Source organism: Otolemur garnettii, unplaced genomic scaffold (genome assembly GCF_000181295.1).
Source record: "Otolemur garnettii isolate 467f Iridium unplaced genomic scaffold, OtoGar3 scaffold00261, whole genome shotgun sequence".
Classification (NCBI taxonomy): Eukaryota; Metazoa; Chordata; class Mammalia; order Primates; family Galagidae; genus Otolemur; species Otolemur garnettii.
The window spans coordinates 129,478-151,288 of NW_003852656.1; the positions used below are offsets into that span (position 1 = coordinate 129,478).

The 21,811-nt window shown below is 50.2% G+C and overlaps 4 protein-coding genes across 5 annotated transcripts in view; 2 read left to right on the plus strand and 2 right to left on the minus strand.

Annotated features, from left to right (window-relative positions):
- Positions 1-2,208, plus strand: part of LOC111722472 (histone-lysine N-methyltransferase, H3 lysine-36 and H4 lysine-20 specific-like) — a 5,364-nt gene extending 3,156 nt beyond the window's left edge. Inside the window, exon 2 of the mRNA XM_023508621.1 lies at positions 298-2,208. Within this exon, the coding sequence (XP_023364389.1) occupies positions 363-1,919 (1,557 nt within the window). The 5' untranslated portion in view covers positions 298-362 and the 3' untranslated portion in view covers positions 1,920-2,208. The remainder of the gene's footprint in view (positions 1-297) is intronic.
- A 5,914-nt stretch (positions 2,209-8,122) lies between these two features.
- Positions 8,123-10,310, minus strand: RAB24 (RAB24, member RAS oncogene family). Of its 2 annotated transcripts, none has more exons than XM_003802807.3 (8): positions 9,787-10,307; positions 9,634-9,702; positions 9,391-9,469; positions 9,215-9,282; positions 9,037-9,136; positions 8,787-8,837; positions 8,598-8,660; positions 8,123-8,479 (listed from the first exon to the last, which is right to left on the minus strand). In XM_003802807.3, exons 1-8 carry the CDS (start codon positions 9,901-9,903, stop codon positions 8,415-8,417), a joined length of 612 nt encoding a protein of 203 aa, XP_003802855.1. In that variant the 5' UTR covers positions 9,904-10,307; the 3' UTR covers positions 8,123-8,414. The 2 variants fall into 2 exon arrangements, with proteins under 2 accessions (XP_003802855.1, XP_012668840.1); XM_012813386.2 differs by having other exon boundaries at positions 8,125-8,476; positions 9,787-10,310.
- A 59-nt stretch (positions 10,311-10,369) lies between these two features.
- Positions 10,370-13,401, plus strand: PRELID1 (PRELI domain containing 1). The gene is made up of 5 exons (XM_003802809.3): positions 10,370-10,667; positions 11,375-11,600; positions 12,772-12,885; positions 12,969-13,047; positions 13,155-13,401. Exons 1-5 carry the CDS (start codon positions 10,576-10,578, stop codon positions 13,301-13,303), a joined length of 660 nt encoding a protein of 219 aa, XP_003802857.1. The 5' UTR covers positions 10,370-10,575; the 3' UTR covers positions 13,304-13,401.
- Positions 13,402-14,146: 745 nt separating this feature from the next.
- Positions 14,147-19,530, minus strand: MXD3 (MAX dimerization protein 3). The gene is made up of 6 exons (XM_003802808.3): positions 19,461-19,530; positions 19,105-19,210; positions 18,183-18,212; positions 17,940-18,054; positions 14,547-14,730; positions 14,147-14,470 (listed from the first exon to the last, which is right to left on the minus strand). The coding sequence occupies exons 1-6, from the start codon at positions 19,528-19,530 to the stop codon at positions 14,355-14,357; spliced, it is 621 nt and encodes a 206-aa protein (XP_003802856.1). The 3' UTR covers positions 14,147-14,354.
- Between the last annotated feature and the right edge of the window lie 2,281 nt (positions 19,531-21,811).

A 21,811-nucleotide genomic window follows, 5' to 3' on the forward strand; every position in this document is an offset into this window, starting at 1 on the left:
GAACCCGCCACCTTAGGTGTATGTGGCTGGCGCCTTAGCCGGTTGAGCTATAGGCGCCGAGCCGGATTTATTTATTCAGGATAATTCTAGTTGTTTTATGATACTTTGCTGTCATTGTATGTATTCTATTTAGAAGAGGAAGCTAGAGTTCTGTGGCAGGTGAGTGGCATAAGGTCTCTGAAGTAGGGGCAGTGTGAAGGAAGACCTATATTCTCACATTTGGACCTTCTCAGAACCATGGCCCAGCTAACATACATCTTGTTTTCTCAAGCTTTTGTTTCACTGTTGTGCTTTCAGGAAAATGGGAGTGTCCTTGGCATCAGTGTGACATCTGTGGGAAGGAAGCAGCCTCCTTCTGTGAGATGTGCCCCAGCTCCTTTTGCAAACAACATCGAGAAGGCATGCTTTTCATTTCCAAACTGGATGGGCGTCTGTCTTGTACTGAGCATGATCCTTGTGGGCCCAACCCTCTGGAACCAGGGGAGATCCGTGAGTATGTGCCTCCTGTACAGCTGCCTACAGGCCCAAGCACTCACCCAGCAGAGCAGTCATCAGGAGCGACTGCTCAGGAGCCCAAGATGTCAGATAAACCACCTGCTGACACTAACCAGATGTTGTCACTCTCCAAAAAAGCTCTGACAGGAACTTGTCAGAGGCCACTGCTACCTGAAAGACTTCTTGAGAGACCTGATTCTAGGACCCAGCCTTTAGATAGGGTCAGAGACCTTGCTGGGTCAGGGACCAAACCCCAATCCTTGATACCCAGCCAGAGGTCACTGGACAGGCCGCCTGCAGGACCAAGACCGCAGCTATCTGACAAGCCCTCTCCAGTGACTGGCCCAAGCTCCTCACCCTCAGTCAGGTCCCAACCACTGGAAAGACCTCTGGGGATGGCTGACCCAAGGCTGGATAAATCCATAGGTGCTGCCAGCCCTAGGCCCCAGGCACTGGAGAAAACCCCAGTCCCCACTGGCCTCAGACTTGCGCCGCCAGACAGATTGCTAATTAGCAGCAGTCCCAAACCCCAGACTTCAGACAGGCCCTCTGACAAATCCCATGCCTCTTTGTCCCAGAGACTCCCACCTCCTGAGAAAGTACTATCAGCTGTCGTCCAGACCCTGGTAGCAAAAGAAAAAGCACTGAGACCTGTGGACCAGAATACTCAATCCAAAAATAGAGCTGCTTTGGTGATGGATCTTATAGACCTAACTCCTCGTCAGAAGGAACGAGCAGCTTCTCCTCATGAGGCCATAGCACAGGCTGACGAGAAGATGCCAGTGTTGGAGTCGAGTTCATGGTCTGCCAGCAGAGGCCTGGGACCCATGCCACGAGCTGTTGAGAAAACCAGCATGTCGGATTCTCGTCTCCAGCCACCTGGGAAAGCATCAGCCCCTTCAGAGCACTCCTGGCAAGCTGTTAAGTCACTTACCCAGGCCAGACTGCTTTCTCAGCCTCCTGCCAAGGCCTTTTTATATGAGCCAGCATCCCAGGCCTCAGGAAGAGTTTCTTCAGGCGCTGAGCAGAGCCTAGGGCCTCCTGTTCAACCTTTGGGCCTCGGGAAGCAGGCGAAGCAGATGGTTGGAGGCCAGCAACTATCTGGACTTGCTGCCAAGAGTGGACAGACCTATAGGTCTCTGGGGAAGACCTCAGCCTCCCTCCCTACTGAAGAGAAGAAGTTGGCAACCACAGAGCAGAGTCCCTGGGTCCTGGGAAAAACCTCACCGGGGGCAGGGCTCTGGCCTATGGTGGCTGGACAGACACTGGCACAGTCTTGTTGGTCCACTGGGAGCACACAGACATTGGCACAGACTTGCTGGTCTCTTGGAAGAGGGCAAGACCCCAAACCAGAGCAAAATACACTTCCAGCTCTTAACCAGGCTCCTTCCAGTTACAAATGTGCAGAGTCAGAACAGAAGTAATACCAGTAAATATCACATGAACAGACATGCTGCCCCCAGGGTACCATTTGGGAAGGGGAAATCTTTTCTTTCTTTTTCCCCCTTAAAAAACAGATCTATCCCATACTTTTCCACTGTTATTCTTTTCCTTATACCCCAACACTCAGAACTCTTAAGATATCAGTCAGTAGGGGGTTGTGTGAACCATGAATGAAAAGTGGGCCCCAGGCAAGGAGAGAAAAAGATTTCGGTCTCTTTTTTCCCCAACTTTTTTACACATGGTCAATGTGAAATAAAAGTCCACTCTGGAGTCTAGCATGGAATTCAGTTCCACTGGTCAGATTGGAAGGTAATAGGGGATCTCAAAACAGTTTCCCCACCTCAACAAACCCCTGTTGCAGACACTTGTGGAACCCTTGGAGGTTACTGATCTTATTCAAATTAGTGGTTATTTGCTGAGCATTCATGTATTCTAGGCCAGGTGCCAGTCACTAATGAGAGATACAGGGATAAATAAGGCTTAATTTCTATGAGTCTAACATGCCCGCCTGGGTTCCGAGGCTGTTTTTAAGAACCTTTGACAGGAAATAATAGGAAGTTCTGAGGGCCCTGGGGCTCCAGACTCATTTTGAAATGTCCTTTGTGGCACGAGAAGTGGCTGTGTTAAGTAAATGTCTCCTGGTTGGGGTGTCCATGGGTGCATGTGTATGCATGCACACTCATACAGAGACATGTTCTCTGTAGACAGAAGGGTGCTGCATCAAAGCCAAATGGGGCTGCTGGCTGGGCTAGCCACTGCTGGTTCTGTCTAAGGTATAAAGAGTCTGAAGATTTGTCCTTGGAGAAACAGGCGGTTAGCAGGAGCTGGGCTCTATGAGAATATAGTTTTCCAGCAGTGGAAGAAGGCAATTGGCAAGCTTATCTTTCTTTTCTACCAATTTCCCTCCTTTTACACAATCCTACCCTATCCCTATACCCCCAAACACTCAGGTGCTTTCAGATTTCAGTGTCTCGGGCAGTGGACATAGGGAATCTGGCAAGCTCCAAGTTCAACACACCAGCTTCAGGAAGAGTATCAGATCCTGATGGGGAATTACTTGCCCCATGATTTTTTGTTCTTCTGAGTGGAGGATGTCCTCCTCTTTACCTCCCTTAGAATTTTGCTGTGCTCTCTACTAAGAACACCTGCCTACTGACTTAGCTTAAAGGCAAGCCAGAACCCATCCTCTAAGGGCAAGACGTAGTGTTTAGAACAATGTCCAGGCTAAGAGGTGACTCCTCGTAACTGCTGATTATCTGTTACTGCTGCCCTGAGCTGGGGCCCAAGGGCTGGGAAATCTGTTGGTGCTACCCTGCCCTACCATTCACCCAGCTCACTGACTGCCAACAGGAAGTGCTGTTTGGCTAGTTTCCTCCTACTCACCCACCCATCCTTTGTCCTTAGACCAACATTTACCTCTCTGCTTTGCCAACTTAGCCAGCAGCTTTAGCCAACAGGCCATCCCTTGGCCCAAAGGTCTCCTGGCCAGTCTGTCTCAATTATGGCTTTTATACCCTCAATAGGATTCTGTATTTGGTCCTGACTTCCTATCCCAAGTTCCTATTGAGGTTACTCCCATCACCTTCCAAGGAGGGAACAACAGTTGTTATAGAAGCATTTGCGCTTTATATAAAGATTAAAAATAGAAACTGCTTTTATTTCCCAAAGTCTGTCTCTGAAGTTGAGACGCATGAACTCAGGCAGAGGGACGAGGCTGGGCAGGGTTGTCCCAAGTTTAGGGGCCTCTCCCTGCATTTCACCGAGACCTCGGAATCTCCTCTGTGAATTCCACCTGCCTAGTTCTCCCCTTTCATCCTCTCTTCCCACATCATCAAAGAGGAAAAGCTCTTTGTTCAAAAGGAAGAGAAAACGTAAAGCATCTTATTTTCTTTTAAAATAATTTTAAACCATGAAAAAGATATTTTTAAATTCACTCAGAACATTAAAGTTCATTATATTAAGTATTTATCATGTGTGAGAATAATAAGTATATAACTGCAGCTAGTAAGTCCCTTTCCCTAATCTCTTAGGTTGTATGAGTAGGGTTTGCTTGGTGCCAGTCCTGTGCCCTTTCTCCTGTCATCTGTAGTTGTGATCAGAAAAATATTTCTGCACTGCACTGTCAGAATCTCCTTTCACTATGTTGTGTGTTAAATTACCGTAGCTCTTTGTTTTCATGAAATAAACTGTGAATTTTTTTAGGGGGGTCTGTGCAGGCTATGTAAAAATTTTAAGTGGAGAAGTTTGATCCTTAAGTAGCTTCTCTGAAGTAGGCTTTGGTAGGTAATTGACTTGACAGTGGTCTAGGTATGTCTCACAGGACAAGACAGGGTGAGGGAAAGGGGGCCACAGTTGGTTGCTTTTGTGGTTTCATTTTGGTTCTCTTTTCATTCTCCACCATTCACTGGAGGCTTCATTCTATACCTGCCTAGAAAAGTAGCTTCTGAGCCGTATTTGGTTTGAGGGAGCAGTTTTTTCATCTGGATGAACAGGGAAGTTTCTTCTGTTCAGGGCCATTGCATGGAAACTAGCAATGTGAGTTATTAGGCCCACTGATGTGAGCATCTGGTACTAGATTATTATAATCGTAAAAGTAATCACTATCCGATGAGAAGCAGAGTCAGAACTGTTGGGAAATGAGACTCTTGTATGAAAGTAGGGAAGGCGTGATCTTGCCAGCCCTGTGAGACTTCTCTTGAAGCTTGTAATGAGACCTTTTTTCCAAAGTGGTGTGAATTGCATTTAAAAGGAAATCTTTAGATACTTCTAATCATTGTGTAGGATATTTGTTTATTTGGGTAAGTGCTTGGAAATTGAGATCTCAAGCGTCTGCCTCTGAGCCAGCTCACCAGGAAGCCTTTCCAGGGGCAAGCAAAAGGTTGAAATGCTTGTGGGTGGTGCGGCGCCTTTAGCTCAAGCAGCTAAGGTGCCAGCCATGTACACTAGAGCTGGCGGGTTCGAATCCAGCCCTGGCCCACCAAACAACAATGATAATTGCAACAAAAAATAGCCGGGCGTTGTGGCAGGCGCCTGTAGTCCCAGCTACTTGGGAGGCTGAGGCAAGAGAATCACTTTAGCCTGAGAGTTTGAGGTTGCTGTGAGCTGTGACATCACAGCACTTTATCCAGGGCAACAGCTTGAGGCTCTTGTCTCAAAGAAAAAAAAGAAATGCTTGTGGGTAGGTATAAAACCAATGCCCTTCCTAACCCTATTAAGTCAGGAGAAAAGATATGGTAACTGTTGAAATTTTATTTAGGGCCCCATTTGCTTCTCCTGCTGGAACCGACCCAGTCTAATACAAAAACAACTGTCATTGCTACAAGAGCGTCCATGTTTTTAAGTGTCTGCCATCCCCTAAAGTTACTAAGTTTGAGATGATTTAAATCACTGTGTTCATCTTTTTCTGAATTAAATCCACATCTTTAGCATCAGTAAAAATAATTATTTTATTCTTCACATCCTTCACCAATACTGTGGTTCCTAGGATCCTTCATCCAGCTCAGCATCATCTATTCACTGGAGCTGGACTCCCAAGTTATAGTTCCGATGTTATCTCCAGAGAATAGAATGGCAGGAAAGAAGTATGGTCCTGGCAGCTTCACCCATAAAGAGGAATCAAGAGAGCACGAAACCTAGATGGGTTTTCCCCTTAGCTCCAATAAGGCAGGTTTCTCTTAAGGCTTTTTAAAATTATTATTAAATATTTTATCCTGTTGGGGTTTGTCAGCCAGGTGGTCAGAGGGGCCCAAGTATCCTAATCTCTCTGAGATAATGGCAGGAAAGGAGCTACTTCAAGCTCCTTTCCTTACTGAGTCACACTTGAGCTTTTCCATGTGTTAGACATTCCAGATCATTTAGAGCTAGGTAGCTGCTGCATGAGACTTTGATTGCCTGTGTCCAGTTAGCTCTCAGCTGAGCTTCCTAGGGCCAGTGCAGCAGGGCCAGAGGTTGCTGTAGTGTAAATTGAAATAAAAATAGATCATTGTTCTGTACACAAAAAAATGTAATGATGGTGCTAATTTCATGGTATAAATAAAGCACTGCCAAGGGTTGAGGGACTGGCGACTTAAGAAACTCGAGTTTCTGTTAGGGAGGAAGAGATTTTACATAGAAAGGTTTCTTTGAGACTGTTGGGAAGAAGGCAGAACCTCAGTGAAACTTTCACCCAGCCCTGTGTAATGGGTGAAGGTGTAGCCCAGTGCAATGGTGGGAGAAATCTATCTTGGTGAAGGTGGCCATTAAGTTTCTCTGGGTTGGGGTCACCTTATCCAAAGCCTCCATCCACACTGCCTGGAACAGATTGATAGAGAGCTCTGGGCGTTGGGTCTCCCGCAGTTCCCTTCTGCCCCTCTCTACCTCTTCCATTCTCATGGAAGCACCTCTTGCTTATGAAGATTAAGGGTAATATTTTCTAAGTAAGTGGAAAGAATTTATTTTAATTAGAAATCTACATCCTCAGAAGTGTTTCTTGTATAAGCAAAAACAGCACATGTCCCTTCTCTAGAGCTGCTTTCCTATAACTTTCAAAACATCAGGCTATTGGGAGGCTTCAGGTCTAAGGCCCTGGAAGGTAAGGAAAGCTTGGTGGACAAGAAATAGAAACAGAAATGAATGGTTCTGGTGCTTTAGACTTCCAGAGGCAGGGCAGGGCAGGCCATCTCCAGGTCTGAGGTGGGCGCTGCCTGTGTGTGCATGTAGGTGAGAATGTGTAGATGGGTGAGTGCAACACACAGGAGCTCATGGAAGTGCAGCTTCCTAGGTCTTGGCAAAGAAACAAGCTGATGATAGAGATTTATCTTTATATTTTTAAGAAAGGACTGTGGTGGGGGTGGCCAGCCAAGGTCTATCATTAGTTTTTTTGCCCCTGCCCCCAAAGATTGTCAGCTGTAAGTGAAACTCCTAGTGAAAATAAGGGGAACCCTATGCTAGGAGTCCCCATAAACATGTACTGTAATTCTTTGTATATAGAAAATACTGTAAAGTAAAGTTTAACTTTACTCATATGGCCCTTGCCCTGTGTTTTATTTTATTGTCCATGGGAAGATGTAGCATAATGGAGGGAGGACTGGTTTGGGGTGAGAGCAGAAGTCAGCCCAGAAATAGTTTGGCCGGGGTGGGGAGCGGGGGTGTCATGATGGAGCTAAGTCCTTCCTCTAAGCACTCTTTATAGAAGTAGTGTGGGTTTCCTGCCAGCAACTACTGGTTGCCTAAGTCTTTCTCTTGTGTTGAGAGTGGCTGGCATCTCCCTCCATAGGACACCTCCTTCACCCATGAAGGGAAGGGTATTTTGAAGTATTGGTTTTTAAAAGGAAGTGTATCCAAAGCACTTTTTATATCTGTGCATGTAAAGTCTGACCCAATTGGCTAAGGTTTAAATTCTTCAGAGGCAGGTATTGGGGGTTATGCAAGAGGGTTCTGCCCAAGTAAGACTACAAGCAAGAAAGCAGAGGCAAATAAATACATTCCCTTTTGGCTGAAGGGGATGTGCTGACCCTGTTTACAATAACACCTGATCCTTTAGAAAAGTTTGAACCTTCAAGGCCTAACACTTTGGGGAAACCTTGGGAGTTTGCCTCCCCTTCTGACTTAGTCCTGAACTTCGTGCCCTTTCAGGAAAAAGCCCTCGGGAAGAATGGGAAAACCCATTTAGTACTAGAGTTAAGATCTTTACAATCCTTGGGCTATGTAGTAGCTCATTTTACAGATGAGAAGCTCAAGCCCCTTTTCCAAATTAATAGCTGAATTTGACCTAAATTTGGATCCGTAAGACCTTTCTGTCCTGCAGAACTATTAAACCACATTGTAGGATGTCACTAGGAAGCTCAGGACCTGAATCACAGGGCTGACTCATAGATCTAAACGTGACAGATGCAATAGAGCCAACCAGATCAACCTGTCTTGAGGTAGGAGTGTTTGACCCTTTTATCTCCAGACACAACTTGAGTGCTATTCTTGGCACCCAAAAGGAATTATGAGCTTTGAGCTGCCCATCCATAGCCTCTTACCTTGTTTCTCTAATGTCTCAGCTATAGTCCTGGGCCAAAGTTTTAGTTTCCAAAGGAAAATTTAGTTTCCAAAGGAAAATAAGAGATCAGGGAGTCTTAATACAAGAAGGCCAGCCAAGTGGCTCCAGAAAAAACTAGGTGTATTAACACCTAATCACACAGCAGGGAAAGGGGCTGAATGTAATTCACAGTGTATTGATTTTATTTACAGATCAGAAGCCACTTAAAGAATCTGCAGACAAAAGTGCTTTCCAGGGCAGAAGCCTGGGGTCCAAATCAGCCCTTATCCCTCCTCATACCCACAGTTAGCCCAATGCTGCCTCTGTTCCATGGGCCAGCACAGGCAGGTACCACCTCTGCTGCCATGGGGACCTGGGGTAGCTCAGACATTTGACCACCCAAGCCCAGATGAGCTGAGTCCAGAAACTCTGGGGAATTCCTTTAAATCTCCCAGGCCAGGTGAGTGGTGATTCAGTGATGACAACAGCTGTAGAAGTAGGGGTTTGCCTTCTGGCCCAAATCAACGCCCTTGTCCTCTGTCAAAGAGAGAAGTGGCAGCTTGGCACCATTCTGTTAGGAGGTTCAGGTAACTGGTAAAGAGGGCCAGGTGGTATAGGCCTACGGGAAGTCTGTAAAGGCTAGGGAAGCACACACCTGTCATCACCTGGAAAGCAGCCACACTGACGTAATCCTCTGCCACTTTCTGGAAGAGTTCATCTAGCAGAAAAAATGATCAGTGAGGGCCCAATGCCAGTAGCCCTGGGATCTCCCAGTGACCCAGCAGTCTAGGCTCTATTCTGCTTGTTCTGGTATTCCTGCTGTGAGGCCCAAGATAGCACTCACCCACACTCTGGCCAGTCTTGCTGGATGTTTCAAAGAGCTGAGCTTTGATATCTGTAAAGAGAATGACCAAAAGCCTCAGGTAAACAAATACAAAGGGGAAGGCTAGCAGTTTAGGGAGTCTCCTCGACCCCACAGTTCAAGGAGACCAGAAAACTCTTCTAGGGCATAATGCCATGATAACTGAGGTTTCCTGTAACCCACGCAGGCAGCCACCCTTCCCTACCCCCCAACGGGCTAAAAAAATAGCTACTGTCTGCATAGTCTTGAACATCATGGAAGTCCACTCGCCGCCGCCGCCGATCCTCCTCCAGCAGGTCACTCTTGGTGCCACATAAGTAGATTTGACAGCTCTGGGACAGAAGACAAGGCCAGGGTCACCACTGACAAAGCCTGAGCCCCTGGTCTTCTGGTGAGTTCTGGCCACCTACCTCCTCTAGGTTTTGCAGTTCCTTCACCCAGAACTTTGCTCGCTCAAAACTGCTGCTGTCTGTGAGGTCTTAGTATGAGGCATGCAGGAGACACAAACAAGGGTCAGGACTGTTCTCTGAAGCCAACCTGCCACCCAACCCTTCTTACTTGAGGAAAAGCCCAGAACCTCCCTTACCATAGCACACGATGGCAGCCTTAGCACCCCGATAGTATATTCTGCTCATGGCCTCGTAGCGCTCAGAGCCTGCTGTGTCCTAAAGGGCAAGGGGCGGCTCAGTCCTGGCCCTAATCAAACTAAGGCCCAGTCCTCCAAACCCCCATTTTCCTTATGAGGAAACGGGTCTACATAATAGACATGACGTCTCTGAGGCCACAGGTCAAGCAGTAAGTTTCCCCAACAGAAGCCCAAGGGACTTACCCAAATACCCAAAGTCACTGTCCGATCTCCGACAGACATTACCTTGGCCACGAAGGCAGCCCCTATAGTCTGCAAAAAGAGGGAAAGAATCAGGGCCGCGAATGTTAAGTTGGCCCCTTCCCACTCGTGCCTGGCCCCGGCGGGTGCACTCACGTTCTGATAGGGCCCCACCAAAAAGCGGTCGTGCACGTATCGCTCCACTAGGCTTGTCTTGCCCACGTACTCCTTGCCCAGCATCACCACCTTGACGTCCACGCGCTGCCCGCTCATGCTCCCGGGGCCGCCTCACCCACGTCAGGGTCCTGAGCGGGGACGGGAGGCAAACCCAGATCTCCGCTCGGTCCTGGCAGCGCCCAAGCCTTAGACCCTGACCGCAAGCGTGTCGGGCTCGAAGTAGAGTAGTGGCCTCGTACTCTGGCAGCAAACGTTATGCCCCGGTCTTTTGCCCCAGGCACCGATTATCGTTAGATGTCCCCCAAGACCTAAGGCGGCCTGGAGCGTGCAGGACGGCGTCCTTAAGAGCGCTGCACGCCGCCGTGCAGCTCTCCGCTCCGTCACTCGCTCGCCCTTCTGCTCACTCGCTTGTCTGCCAGGCTTGGGCTCCGCTCCGGCCGAGCTTCCTAACCGAACCCAGACTCCTCTTAGGCGGGGATCAGACCTACCGCGCCGCAACTACCGCGGGAAGGGGCGAGGGGGGGGCGGGACCGTTCGGTCATGTGACTCCAGAGCCGGAAGTGCTGTGGACCGAGCAGCTGCGCCGGAAGTAGCGCGGACTCGGACAACTCATGGCGGCTGGGGCGGCTGAGGCGCGGTCCAGTGGTGGTCACTGAGCTGCTAGCCTGGCAGTGGGCGTGCACCGAACCCGGGCCGGCCACCACGAGCCCCACCCTGGGCTCCGTACCCCTAATGCTGTGCGGGTGCTGAGCCCCCCCGGCCAGGACGATGGTGAAGTATTTCCTGGGCCAGAGCGTGCTCCGGAGTTCGTGGGACCAAGTGTTCGCTGCCTTTTGGCAGCGGTACCCGAATCCTTATAGGTATGTGGTTCTTGGAAGAGCAGCCCCTTCCACACCTCGCTATTTGGAGATCCAAGTGTGGGTGACTCCCGAGTAATGGGGCCAGGTATGACTTGACGTCGAGTTCGTCGTAGGGTATCGCTGGAACCATGGCGGTCTTTAGGGCCCAAAGACCCTAAAGATCCAAGTGTGGGTGACCCCCGAGTAATGGGACCAGGTATGACTTGACGTCGAGTTCGTCGTAGGGTATCGCTGGAACCGTGGCGGTCTTTAGGGCCCAGAGACCTTGACAAGGAAGCAGCAAGGCCAGGCCTGCGAGATCCTGGAAGGAAGCTGGGCCTGGGCAGTGGTTTATTTGAGACCTTAGTGTAAGTTTCATGTTAGTTAGACAGGAAGACGTGGCAGTACAGTTGTTGGAAGGCATCTTGAGGTTGGAAATCCGAGTGCTTGCCTACATTTTCAGTGGCCTTTCTAGTGGTGTAATAAATCATGAGGTCCAGCCCTACTGAAAGGCCCAGGAATCCAGGTCAGCGAGGAGGCGGGAGTTGGAATTTACCCTGGATTAGGTTTGAGGGACTCTTAGTTCAGATCTGAGCTACATATCACTCTGTCTGCAAGACTGCAGGAAGGCATGGCCTGTCTAGGCTGGAAGGGTCCAAACAGGAACCCCAACAGGTAGTCTCTCAAGGGTAGGCTCCTGAGGGTCACCTTCACTCTGACACCTGCAGCAAACATGTCTTGACGGAAGACATAGTACATCGGGAGGTGACCCCTGACCAGAAACTCCTGTCACGGCGACTCCTGACCAAGACCAACAGGATGCCCCGCTGGGCTGAGCGACTGTTTCCTGCCAATGTTGCTCACTCAGTGTACATCCTGGAGGACTCTATTGTGGACCCACAGAATCAGACCATGACCACCTTCACCTGGAACATCAACCACGCCCGGCTGATGGTGAGACAACTCCTCCATTTTGTTCCCTCAGAAGTACACATGCCTAGAGAGCCATGAGGGAGTTTCTGTGGTCTGAGGCAGGTCTGGGCTACTAGGGAGTGATAGCTATAGAGGACAACCTCTGATTATCTTCTTTTCAACTGGTCAGCCTCTCTGGATCTTGTCTTTGACTCATTCATACAGTGGGGAAAGGGTATCTATCTTCAGAGTTGTTGTAAGTACTAAAGACAAAGCACACACATCAGGTGCAGCACACATATAGATTAGATCCACAGGAATACTGTGGGAGGGGGCAGTGGTTTCCAAACAGAAGTCTTAGATGTGCCTCAGGGAGAGAGGTTTGGGGCCCCTTGTCCCACTTTGATTAGAGGAGTTGCACTCTTACTTTGTATTGCCTAATGCATTTTTGCTGGAGATTTTCGGAAAGGGGGTTCTGCACACCTTGATCTCTTGCTTTTAAAAATACTTGAAAACCTGTGGTTTAAAGAACATACTATAGTATCTTCTCACGTGTGAATACCCTGAAATCTTTCAGAGAACTCTTTTTTTTTTCCAGTTTATCTTAACAAAACCTCTCTGTTATTCAGAGAGGGAAGTGGGATTCAGAGAGAGGTGTGTCCTGCAAGGTCAGAGTGAGTGGGTACCCCAGTCTGCCTCAAGCTTTCTAAAGTCATCTCAGATAGTAACCTGATGGTATCACCTCTGTAGCTGGTAAATTACTAAGTGATCCAGCTGTAAGAAGTGCCTGTTATGTCTTTCTCCTGGAAATAGTAGTTCACATTTTCTCATGTGATAATGGAAACTGATGATTATGGAACATTCATTTTTATTTGCACTGTCAGGAAGTTTAATAGCTACAGTAGATGAATGGCAGGCTAAAAACATTGTGCATGTCTAGTTATAAAAGTACAAACAAAACCGTGGGCCAGGACAAGCTGGAATGCTGTCTACTGAGCTTAAGAGACCATGTCAGAAGTGAAGTCTCAGAGAGCAAAATGATGTTTTTTATGGCCTTCCTGCTCTCAATCTGTGAATGCCACTTTGGCCATAGGGAAAGAACAGATTTATGTCGTATTGTTTCCCCTCATGAAGAAATGGGGTCAAATTTATGTGCAAGTAGGAAAAGGGAAGGACTCCACTGTGATTGTTGCTGGCCTGATTCCCTGCACAGGTGGTGGAGGAACGATGTGTTTACTATGTGAACTCTGACAACAGTGGCTGGACTGAAATCCGTCGAGAAGCCTGGGTCTCTTCTAGCTTATTTGGTGTCTCCAGGGCTGTCCAGGTGAGGATTATTGTGGGGGCTCTGGGGCTGGCATGGGGTCAGTCAGTAGCTCAGAATACTTCCCTTTTTTCATCTTTTGCCAGGAATTTGGTCTTGCCCGGTTCAAAAGCAATGTGACCAAGACTATGAAAGGTTTTGAATACATCTTGGCCAAGCTGCAGGGTGAGAGTTTGGATACTGTTTGGGGAGCCTCTTAATGTCATGGGGAAGGGCGATTAGGTGGGTCTTTCAGGAATCATCTAAAGCCAGCCCCCTGCCCTGTGCTACAGGTGAGGCCCCTTCCAAAACACTTGTTGAGACAGCCAAAGAAGCCAAAGAGAAGGCAAAGGAGACAGCACTGGCAGCTACAGAGAAGGCCAAGGACCTAGCCAACAAGGCAGCCACCAAGAAGCAACAGCAGCAGCAACAATTTGTGTAGCCAGCCTACAACCACCACAGCACACCAGATTACTCGGCTCAACTGTCTCTGCCCTCTTCCCATTATATTCTATTATTAAAAATCAACTTCCAGCCCTGTTCTCTATCTGGGCGGTGGGTGTCCAATTTGGCATCTATAGTACACCAGGCATGTTATTCATGTCTTGAGCCAGGCCTGCTATCCCCCTGTTGGGCAGCTGAGGACAGAGATATGGTGACTTACCCCTGGTCACAGACCATATGCAGGTAAAGTGGCAATAAATGCTAGACTGTAAGCTCCATGAGGGCAGGGTTCTTTGTTTTGTTCTCTTATGTGTCCCAAGTACCTGGAACAATATCTAGCACATAATAGGCACTCAATAAATATTTGTTGAATTCAATCAGCCCCAGCTCTGGAGTCAGAAGGTCTTCCGTTTGAATCTAGACTCCACTGTTAACTGGCTTTGGACCTCAGGCAAGTCAACATCACTTAGCCCCGGTTCCACCTTTCGTGTAGACAGCCTCCAAGTGGGGACTGAATGTGTACTGTCTGCCTGGTAGTGGTGTCAGTGGCTGCTGGTCTCATTTCTTCTTTCTCAGTTTGTGGTTGAGAGTTCCCCTATTTTCATCAGGTAAGACCATGGGTGGAGAAGTTATGAAAGAGGCTTTTAATGAAAATACTTAAAGTCTATGTGGGACAAAGGCCAGGGGATCTTGTCCAGGAAAGGACTAGAAGGACCAAGAGATTTCCCAGTCCCTATGGGGGCAGCAGAGCCATGTGCTACAAAAAAAAAAAAAAAAAATTGTCTATAAAGGTAGCTTAGGCTCTAGCTGCTCACGCAGCAGGGCTAGGGGTGGGGGGTAAGAGTCCTACCCTAGTCCCACTGGAGCAACTGCCTGGCAGCAGCACAGTATGAAAGGAGCACCAGTTCCCACACCAAGCGTCCTTTCAGTCCATTTCAACAGGTGACTCTTGAGCAGCCCTTGAGGCCTGGAGAGGAATCTTGCCTGGCAGAATCTGCCCAGTGCCAGCAGAGGGTGGTCAGGGCAGAGGCCCGACCTGGGGTAGCACATCAGAGCCAGGCGCCTGCGCTGTGCGAGTAGCTGTGCTCCTGGCTGGCGCTGAAGCCCTGCAGCAGCTCAGCTTCACCCCCAAACACCAGGCTCTCCACGTCCACCTCCAGTTCCTCTGCACAGGGAGGGTCCAGTCAGAAGACGTGGCCTGCCCAGATGGCCATGCGGCCCCCCAGCCTGAGGTCACTCACCTTGGTCGGAGTCCGAGCGCTCCGAGGAGAGGCCTGAGGAGTCGAGGCTGTCGGTGCGCAGCCGCTCTCGCTCGCCCGCCCCCACTGGCCCTCGGAGCTGCTCCAGCTGCAGCTGCAGGCTCTGCTGCTCGCCACGCAGCTTCTCCTTGAGCTGCTGCGCCCACCGCTCCTGCTCCTGCAGCTTCTGCCGTAAGGAGCAAGGGGCTGGTCAACTTTTGGGGGCTTGGGCCTCAACCTAGCACCACTTGGCACCAGATGGGGTGGGGTGGGGTTGTTGACTAATCTGGGCCTCAGAGGTTGTCCCCACATCCTCCAGGAAGCCAACCCCTCCTGCCCTTAACTCACACATGGCCTGTCAGAGCTCTATCTAGAGCAGGCAGGGGACCTAACAGTGATGTGAAGGAATGGTGTACCCTGGTATTGAGCAGTAGGGACTAGGGGACTGTGACACACCAATGAGTACACACTCTGGCTCAGGCTCCAGTTGCTGCCAAACAGGTCCAGTGCATTAAAAGAAACCTGAAAAGGGCGGCGCCTGTGGTTCAGTGGGTAGGGCGCTGGCCCCATATATTGTGGCAGGTGCCTGTAGTGAGACTGAAGCTAGAGAATCGCCTAAGCCCAGGAGCTGGAGGTTGCTGTGAGCTGTGTGACGCCATGGCACTCTACCGAGGGTGATAAAATGAGACTGTCTCTAGGAAAAAAAAAAAGAGAGAGAAAAACCTGAAAAGTCAGATTTTTTATTTTTATTTTTTAGGTAGAATCTCACTTTGTTGCCCAGGCTAGAGTGCTATGGTGTCCTAGCTCACAGCAACCTCACACTCCAGGGTTCAGGCAGTTCTTCTGCCTCAAACTCCCAAGTAGCTGGGATTACAGGCACCCTCCACAACACCCAGCTAATTTTTCTATTTTTAGTAAAGACGAAGCCTCACTCTTGCATAGTCTGGTCTTGAACTCCTGAGCTCAAGCAATCCACCGACCTCAGCCTTGCAGAGTGCTAGGATTACAGATGTGAGCCACTGCGTCCAGCCATAAGTCAGATTTTTTTTAATGTCAAATATCCTTCTAAGTGTTGCCAACCAACTTAAATGTCTAGAAAACCACAGATCAAACAAAGGCTACCAGTTTTTTATGTTAATCCACATACACACCATCCCACCCCAGCTTTGCTAACCCAAAGCTTCAGGAACTAGAAAGCCAAGGCTCTTCCAGGCAGAGCCCTCAGTGGGGAGATACCTACATTCCATCATTCAACAAGAAGGGGAGAATTGTCCAGGTGCAGTGGTTCACGACTGTAATCCTAGTACTCTGGGAGCCTGAAATGGGTAGATCCCCTGAGCTCAGGGGTTTAAGACCAGCCTGAGCAAGATGGAGACCCCCATCTCTATTAAAAATAGAAAAACTAGCTGGGTGTGGTGACAGGCACCTGTAATCCCAGCTACTTGGGAGGTTGAGGCAAGAGGATTGCTTAAGCACAAGAGTTTGAAGTCACTGTGAGATATGATGCCACAGCACTCTACCCAGGGTGACAGTGAGACTCTTATCTCAAAAAAAAGGGGGAGGAGAATTGGGCTGAGGGGACATGTGGACTGGGCATAGAAGGATGAGTAGGAGCTGCCTAGGCAAAGATGGAGGAGGAAGCAGCAAAGCAGAGGAAGGCTGAGAGGAACAGGGAGAGTTCAGCTACTTCTATGGAGAATAGGGAAAGTAGGGAGAGATGAGAACAAAATAGCAACCTAAAGGCAAGGCCTGGTTGTGAGGGGCCTTGAGTTTCCCAGAAAGCATAAGGAACTAAGAGGCTTTGTCCTATCAGGAGCTGTTAGAGGTTTTTTCTTTTTTGGCCGGGGCTGGGCTTGAACCCACCACCTCTGGCATATGGGGTCAGTGCCCTACTCCTTTGAGCCACAGGTGCCACCCCTGTTAGAGGGTTTTTAGCAGGAGGAGGACTTGGGCATATCTGCATACTACAAAGATCATTCTGACCCGGTGCCAATAGCACAGTGGTTACAGTGCCAGCCACATACACTGAGGCTGGAGGGGTCAAACCTGGCCCAGGTCAGCTGAAAAACAATGACAACTACAACAAAAAATAGCCAGGCACTGTGGTGGGCACCTGTAGTCCCAGCTACTTAGGAGGCTGAGGCAAGATAATCACTTAAGCCCAAGAGTTTGACGTTGCTGTGAGGTGTGACACCTCAACACTCTACCAAGGGCAACATAGTGAGACTATCTCCAAAAAAAAAAAAAAAAAAAAACAGAAGATCATTCTAGGGCAGTGATTCTCAATCTTCCTAATGCCTTGATGTTACAAAGGGGTCACGGCCCACAAGTTGAGAACTGCTGTTCTAGGGCAAACTAGAAGATAGCCTAGTGGAGGCAAAACCAGAAGCAAGGAGGCTGGTGGACATTAGTCTAGAACAGGGGTAGTGGAATTTCAAGAATGGAAACCCTGGTCCTGCCCCCAGGCCACCCAGCTCATGAAGGGCACCAGCATCCACCCAAGAACCTGGCCAGGCAAACTGCACATGAGAAACTCGGGTTCATAACCTGCCCAGAGTGTTATTCACAGTGAAGGTATGAACAGGCACCTAAAGGACTGTGACTTATTTGCTATCGGTCTGTGTCTCTGCCACAGACTCCAGAATAGGGCCCACAGAACAGGTACTCAGTAAATATTTGGAGGCAATAATGCATGTGGAGGGCCCTGGGCTTGGGTCTTGAATCTGTTTCCCATTAGCTGTGTGACCTGCCCCTTAGCCCAGCTCAGCTTTCCTCTGTCAAAAGGGCCAGGGCAGGAAAAGTTCTGGCATATCCAAGGGTGTTTCGGACATGGCAAGCGGGCCTGGGCCTTTGAGTCCGCATACCCACTTCTGTCCCACAGGAAGCAAGGAGCTCAGCCCAGGCAGCAGCAAGGGCCCTGGGAACCAATGACTGGAGGCTTCTCAGTCCTTTCCCTTCCTGGTCTTTGACACTCCCAAGGTGGCATCAGGACAGACTCCCCTGCACAGGAGGCCTTGAAGAGCAAGGACTAGCCCTCCTTCACATAAAGCCTATCACAGCCATCCCCTCTCCCCCAAACAAAGGAGGAAACAGAAGTTCAGACAGACCGAGTGACTTAACAAAGGTCTTATAGCTGAGATCTAAGTAATAATGGGTGTAATAATATTATACCCATTATTACATTAATAAGTTGAACTCATTTAAGCCTCAGAATGACCCGCTGAGTTATTGTCTGTTTTTCTTCCATTTAATAGATTTGGGAACTAAAAGCACAGAAAATGGTACCAAGTCACACAGTTAGATTATGATCCCAGGTCTTTTTCTCCAGTTCCACCCAGCCCCTCCATATTACACTTCTCCACAAATCCTGGCAAGCTGGCCCACGTGGCTCCATACCTGGATGTGCATCCGGGCACGGCGCAGCAGACTCAGTGTGGTATATCGGGCACAGTCAGTCCCCAGGGGCATCTGCTGCTTCAGCCGCTCCAGGCATCGTTTCAGCTGGGCCCTCCTGCAGGGGAAGGGGTATGGAGGGCAGTGCTACCCCCACCTTGCTGGTCTGAGGGATGTTAGGGGAGGGAAGGCCAGAGGGAGGTGGTCCATGGGGTCTGATACTGTCAGGACAGGGCTGGGACTCACCTGCGCTTCTCCAGCTCATTGTGCACAGACCTGCCAATGCCAGAAAGGGAGCGTGAGGGGTGGCCAGCTGCAGCCCCCTAATCCCAGGGCTCTCAGTGGCTCAGGATCCACAACAGTTGTCTACCCCACAAAATTCCACTGTGGGGACCTCATATTAGCATCACCCCTAGGCAGGGATGGGAGGAGTCAGAGATACATGCTTAGCCAAATGCTAAGAAAGGCCCACCTAAGTGGCTTTGAAGGTCCAAACAAAGCCCCCTGCCAGATAGTCAGGAAGAGCTTTGTGGATAGAGGTGACAGCTCAGAGCAGAAACAGAAGTTTCCCAGAACAGGTGGTGAAGGTAGAGGGGATAGGGTATGCAGCAGAGTGGGAGGGCTGTGGGTGGGTGAGAAGTCTGCTATGTGGAGAATGGGAGGGAGAGCAGGACTCAGAACTGTCTTGCTCACATCGGAGATGCTCAAGAGTCCTTGAGTGAGGCTCGGCACCTGTAGCACAGTGGTTACGGTGCCAGCCACATACACTGAGGCTGGTGGGTTTGAACCCACCCCAGGCCAGCTAAACAATGATGACTGCAACAACAACAAAAATATTGGGCATTGTGGCGGGCGCCTGTAGTCCCAGCTACTTGGAAGGCTGAGGCAAGAGAATCGCTTAAGCCCAAGAGTTTGAGGTTGCTGTGCGCTATGACGTCACAGCACTCTACTGAGGAGGACATAATGAGACTCTGTCTCAAAAAAAAAAAAATCCTCCTTGAGTGAACAGCAAGGTGTGTGTTTGGGGAATGCAGAGATGGCAGGAGGGCTTTGAATGTCTGGTACCTAGCCCCAAAGGTGCAAGCAACAGGGAGGTAATGGGCAGAGTAAGGGCCCAATGAGGACAGAGTCCATTCCCTCCAGTACCCGCAGCCCTGGCCTTCCTCACCGCCCACTGTCCAGCGCATCAGGAGTTTGAGGGGGTCGCTTCTTCCTCCTGTGGATAGGACCCGGACTGCGGTGTGGGCACAAGGACGCATAGCCGTGCTCAGCCTCTGCCAGAGAGAGCCCCTGCCGGTGTCAGAGGAGAGCTGGACCCAATCCCAGCAGAAGCATCAAGGAAAGGTTTTTGGCGTCAGGAACATTTCCCCAATCCCTCCCAGCCCGACTGCCCACGGACTCCTCTCAAGTTGAGGGCAGGGCGCCCCAGGGCTATTGCCCTAGGGCCATGCATCCTTCAAATTGGGAGCCAAGTCCAGTCCAGGCGCGTGTCACCGGAATCTAGCCAAGGGTTTTCTTTCTCACCTCTCTCACGGCGCTCCAGGAACTCTGCCGCCTGCAACAGAACCTGGATGTTACTGGCCACGGGTTCCATGTCGGCGACAGCTGGCGGGAGGCTGATCTGGGAAGCCCGCTGGAGCAGTGGCTGCACCACTTTTGTTACAATGTAACTGACACGGTGCAACAAACACAGGGGCCGGGCCCCGCCCCCAGACGCCCCGCCCGCGGCAGCGCCCAGCTCTTGGCCCCACCCCTCTGGAATGCGCCGGTGAACCACAGTCCTCCCTCCGCGAGCCCTCCACACCCGCGAGTGGCCTCGAATTCTCCTAGACAGGTACAGGAGCCCGCTCCAGGCCCAGTCGTAGGGCGACCCCCCGGGCTTGAGGGGTGCTGCGTCTTGCCCGCTTCGCCCCACCACCCCACGCCGGTTCCTTGGCGTCCTCGGGCCTCCGTTTCTAGCCCGGTGCTGGTGGCAAGAGCCCAGCACACAAGAGTGGCGCTTTGGCAGCCAGGTGGTCCCTGAGAGGCCCCAGCCTCAGACGCTGCACGTGGGCGCCACGGGGCGTGGCTAGCCGGGCGCCGCTTGTTCATTTGCCTGGACTCCCTGTCGTCATCGTCAGGGAGAGGCCAGGGAGACCCTGAGGCACCATTGGCCCGCATGGAGCCCCGCCCTCTCCCGCCGCTAGTCCACACGGTCGGGCGGGAAAAGGAGCAGGTTTCAAATTTGAAAACCTGAACGATGGGGGCGGGGTTGAACCAGGAACAGGGCCGCAGTGCGCAGGCGCAGGCGGAGGGTCGGCGGCCTCTGCTCCCGCTCTTGCTACTCTCTCCCTACCCAGGCCTGCCATTTGAGCCCCGAAGGTTTCCCGCTGGGCCTTAGCATCCTATTGTGTGGATTGGGAGCAGTCTCCTGGCTCCCTCTCATCTGCAAGGAAGCTATTGTTGCTTTGAAAACGTCAGTAGGGTACCAGCTTCCAAGCCAGGATATCCGCTGGAAGCAGGCGAACTGGCTTTTTAGTAGGCTCTGGAGTCAACGGAGTAGACTGGTGAAGTTTCAAGAATGGAAACCCTGGTCCTGCCCCCAGGCCACCCAGCTCACGAAGGGCACCAGCATCCACCCAAGAACCTGGCCAGGCAAACTCCACATGAGAAACTGGGAGTAGAGACTCTCTTGACTCTGGAGCCTACTAAATTGATGTCTCAACTGTATATTACTCTGGAACTGGGGAGCCCTGCAACAGCGTTGTTGGAGGAGCAGAGTCAATGAGTATGTAGTGCCCAGCAGGAAAGAGCTGCCCATCTCTAAGGCAGGTGTAGCCAAAGGCAGGCTTTTGCTTCCCAGACAAGCCCCTGGTGTTTTTTATTCAGAGTCCAGGAACCTTCTTTTAAAAAAATTTTTTTTTATTTATTTTCTTTTGAGACAAGAGTTTCACTTTGTCACCCTCAGTAGAGTGCCGTGGCATCACAGCTCACATCAACCTCAAACTCTTGGACTTAAGCGATCCTCTTGCCTCAGCCTCCCAAATAGCTACAGGCGCTCACCACCCAGCTCAGGCTGGTCTCGAACTTGTGAGCTCAGGCAGTCCACCCACCTCAGCCTTCCCAGAGTGCTAAGATTACAGGGTGAGCCACGGCGCCCGGCCCTTTACAAAAAAAATTTTTTGAGACAGTGTCTCACTCTGTCGCCCTGGGGAGAGTGCCATGGCATCATCATAGCTCACAGCACTTGCAGAGTAGCTGGGTATACAGGCACCCGCCATGGTGACTGCCTAATTTTCTTTTTTCTTTCTCTTTTTTTCTTTTTCTTTTTTTTTTTTTTTTGAGGCAGAATATCACTTCGTCACTCTTGGTAGAGTGCCATGGTGTCACAGCTCATAGCAACCTCAAATTCCTGGGCTTAAGCGATTCTCTTGCCTCAGTGTCCTAAGTAGGTAGAACTACAGGCACAAGCCAAAACGCCCAGCTATTTTTAGAGACAAGGCCTCACACTGGCTCAGGCTGGTCTGGAACCTGTGAGCTTAGGCAATCCACCCACATCAGCCTCCCAAGTGCTGGGATTACAGGCGTGAGCCACCATGCCCAGCCCAGTTTTTCTATTTTTTTTTTTTTCTTAAAACAGAGCCTCACTTTCTCACCCTCAGTAGAGTGCTGTAGCATCACAGCTCACAGCAACCTCCAGCTCTTGGGCTTAGGCGATTCTCTTGCCTCAGCCTCCAGAGTAGCTGGGACTACAGGCACCCACCATAACGCATGGCTATTTTTTGTTGCAGTTTGGCAGGAGCAGGTTCAAACCCACCACCCTTGGTATATGGGGCTGGCACCCTACTCACTGACCACAGGCACTGCCCTAGTTTTTCTTTTTCTTTTTTGGCAGT

Bases quoted from the DNA above. Each gene is read 5' to 3' on its own strand.
- RAB24 (XM_003802807.3), bottom strand. From the start codon at position 9,903: ATGAGCGGGCAGCGCGTGGACGTCAAGGTGGTGATGCTGGGCAAGGAG. The intron at 9,137-9,214 runs GTAGGTGGCCAG...CTTCTGTCCCAG, and splicing joins AACTGCAAAACCTAGAGGAG to AGCTGTCAAATCTACTTATG. The intron at 8,661-8,786 runs GTGAGTGCTATC...TTTTTCTGCTAG, and splicing joins CAAGACTGGCCAGAGTGTGG to ATGAACTCTTCCAGAAAGTG.
- PRELID1 (XM_003802809.3), top strand. From the start codon at position 10,576: ATGGTGAAGTATTTCCTGGGCCAGAGCGTGCTCCGGAGTTCGTGGGAC. The intron at 11,601-12,771 runs GTGAGACAACTC...TTCCCTGCACAG, and splicing joins TCAACCACGCCCGGCTGATG to GTGGTGGAGGAACGATGTGT. The intron at 13,048-13,154 runs GTGAGAGTTTGG...CCTGTGCTACAG, and splicing joins CATCTTGGCCAAGCTGCAGG to GTGAGGCCCCTTCCAAAACA.
- MXD3 (XM_003802808.3), bottom strand. From the start codon at position 19,530: ATGGAACCCGTGGCCAGTAACATCCAGGTTCTGTTGCAGGCGGCAGAG. The intron at 18,055-18,182 runs GTGAGTCCCAGC...CTTCCCCTGCAG, and splicing joins AATGAGCTGGAGAAGCGCAG to GAGGGCCCAGCTGAAACGAT. The intron at 14,731-17,939 runs GTATGGAGCCAC...TCCTTACGGCAG, and splicing joins GTGCCCGGATGCACATCCAG to AAGCTGCAGGAGCAGGAGCG.